The 2,500-nt window shown below is 47.2% G+C and overlaps 1 protein-coding gene across 2 annotated transcripts in view; it reads left to right on the top strand.

Moving 5' to 3' along the window:
- LOC126988059 (uncharacterized) overlaps positions 1 to 2,500 on the top strand; it is a 107,480-nt gene that overhangs the window by 92,508 nt on the left and 12,472 nt on the right. For both annotated transcript variants that reach the window (XM_050845862.1, XM_050845861.1), the window contains 2 exons: positions 658 to 798; positions 2,201 to 2,337. In XM_050845862.1, coding sequence (XP_050701819.1) covers positions 658 to 798; positions 2,201 to 2,337 — 278 coding nt within the window. The remainder of the gene's footprint in view (positions 1 to 657; positions 799 to 2,200; positions 2,338 to 2,500) is intronic.

Genomic DNA, 2,500 nt, shown 5'->3' with positions numbered 1-2,500 from the left:
TAGCAGCGACGGGCCAAATTTGTGGCTTTACCGTGTAGCAGCGACGGGCCAAATTTGTGGCTTTACCGTGTAGCAGCGACGGGCCAAATTTGTGGCTTTACCGTGTAGCAGCGACGGGCCAAATTTGTGGCTTTACCATGTAGCAGCGACGTACCAAATTTGTGGCTTTACCATGTAGCAGCGACGTACCAAATTTGTGGCTTTACCGTGTAGCAGCGACGGGCCAAATTTGTGGCTTTACCGTGTAGCAGCGACGGGCCAAATTTGTGGCCTTACCATGTAGCAGCGACGTGCCAAATTTGTGGCTTTACCGTGTAGCAGCGACGGGCCAAATTTGTGGCTTTACCGTGTAGCAACGACGGAACAAATTTGTGCCATGATATAGACCCCCAAAATAGATGATGCATAAACTGAACACAAATGCTTTGATATATATTATGAAATGGTTTATGTGAGTGATGGTTTTTTTCTCATCTTTCTCGCTTAGAGGGACCATTAAGAAACATGATCCCCGCTGCTACCGGGTTAAGAACTACAGTCTTACGGTACCTAACTATGAACTAACAACATTACATTATCTAACAACGTGTCTTCTCTCTTCAGTGTGCTTCTAAATCTTCCTTTTCCACCTCCCTAACCCGTGTCTTCTCCCTCCAGCGTGTACACCCACGGCCCTTGGATGTCTCGCCACGCCAAGGTTGATCTCTGGTTCTACCGCATCCTGTGGCACAACGGCCTGGCTACCTACACCACTTGGACCACCATCGCCGCCCTGCTCAACCTCGGCATTGCCCTCAGGTGCTGCACGACCCCTTACCTGCCTGCCTGTTTGCCTACCTGCCTGCCTTCCTGTCGGCCTTTCCTTTCACTTCCTTCTCTGTATTTTTCTTCCTGTCTGTGTCTTTTTTTTTCTTTGCCTATCTCATCACTTCAACTCATAATTTCTCTGTCTCATTGTTACTTTACTTTTTTGCCAGTCATCTTTTTTACTCGTCTCATTTCTCCTCGTTCTCCACCTTCTTACCTTCTTCTATTTGTTACTCTCTTTATCTGTCTATTTCCTGTACTCTCTGCTTTCTTATGTCTTTCTATCTTTCCTCTTCTCCGTCTTCTTTTTCTTCTCTGTCTCTTTACTACGTCATCAATCTTTCTTAATACCTGTCTTTCTGTTCTCTGGCCCCTTACCTAGCTATTGCCCCTCTCTATGTTTCTTCTCTCTCTCTCTCTCTCTCTCTCTCTCTCTCTCTCTCTCTCTCTCTCTCTCTCTCTCTCTCTCTCTCTCTCTCTCTCTCTCTCTCTCTCTCTCTCTCTCTCTCTCTCTCTCTCTCTCTCTCTCTCTCTCTCTCTCTCTCTCTCTCTCTCTCTCTCTTCTCTCTTCTCTTTCTCTTCTTTTGTCCGTTCTACAGTTTTCCTCTCTCTCCCTCCCTCCTTTCCTCCCTTCCCTCCCTCCCTCATCTCTCTCTCCCTCCCTCCTTTCCTCCCTTCCCTCCCTCCCTCAATTTGCTGCCGTTACTTTTCTCCCTCCGTCCATTACCATTGCTCTCCCTCTTCTCCTTACCTCCCTCCTCCTCCTCCTCCTCCTCTTCTCCTTTGACCCACTCTCGTCTACCGTGATTTTCCTCCCTCCTCCTCCCTCCTCTTCTCTCCCCCTCTTTATCCCTCACTGCCTTCTCAGTTATTTATTCGTCCCTCCCTCCCGCCCTCCCTCCCTCCATCTGGGTTCTCCTTTCTTTCTCTCTCTCTCTCTCTCTCTCTCTCTCTCTCTCTCTCTCTCTCTCTCTCTCTCTCTCTCTCTCTCTCTCTCTCTCTCTCTCTCTCTCTCTCGTTTGCTTTATTTGTGCTTTTTTCATTTTTTTGTGTGTTTTTTCTCCTCGTGTTTGATTTTCGTTTTCATTTTCATATTTTATTTTATTTTATTATTCTTTTATTTTATTTTTTATTTCCTCTCGTCTTCTTTATCCTCTTCATCTTTTTTTCCTCCTCCTACTGCTCAATTTCTTTCTACGCATTTTCCTCCTCCTACACATATATCTCTCCTCCTCCTCCTCCTCCTCCTCCTAACTGTCTTTTATTAGAAGTGGTCATCGTTGTCCTACCCAAAGACGTCTTCTGCGAGTTTTGTCCCTTGTTGATATGATATGATATACTTCACCTCCTTCCTCACCTTCACCGCCTCCCTCACCGCCTCCTTCACCACCAGGTACGAGGCGGGCCTGGCCATGCAGCTGGTGGTCTACGTGGTGCTGGGCTCGCTGTCCGGCATCCTGGTGCTGTGGTTCCTGCTCGAAAACACCGTCCTGGACCGTTTTGTGCGCTACACCATCACGCCCTATGCAGGTGAGTGGCGGGCGGGGTGGGTGGGTTGATGGTTGAGTGCAGAGCAGCCTTGCCAAATTATCGTACTCATCACATTGCCTTCTCGTAGTTTCTGACATATAACTATTGGGAAAATGAAAGAAAACCATCACTATTTAACATTTTCAACGATAACCCTAATTTT

Source organism: Eriocheir sinensis, chromosome 67 (assembly GCF_024679095.1).
Source record: "Eriocheir sinensis breed Jianghai 21 chromosome 67, ASM2467909v1, whole genome shotgun sequence".
Taxonomy (NCBI): Eukaryota; Metazoa; Arthropoda; class Malacostraca; order Decapoda; family Varunidae; genus Eriocheir; species Eriocheir sinensis.
Note: the sequence above shows the minus strand (reverse complement) of the source record. Positions and strands in the feature narration are given on the sequence as shown.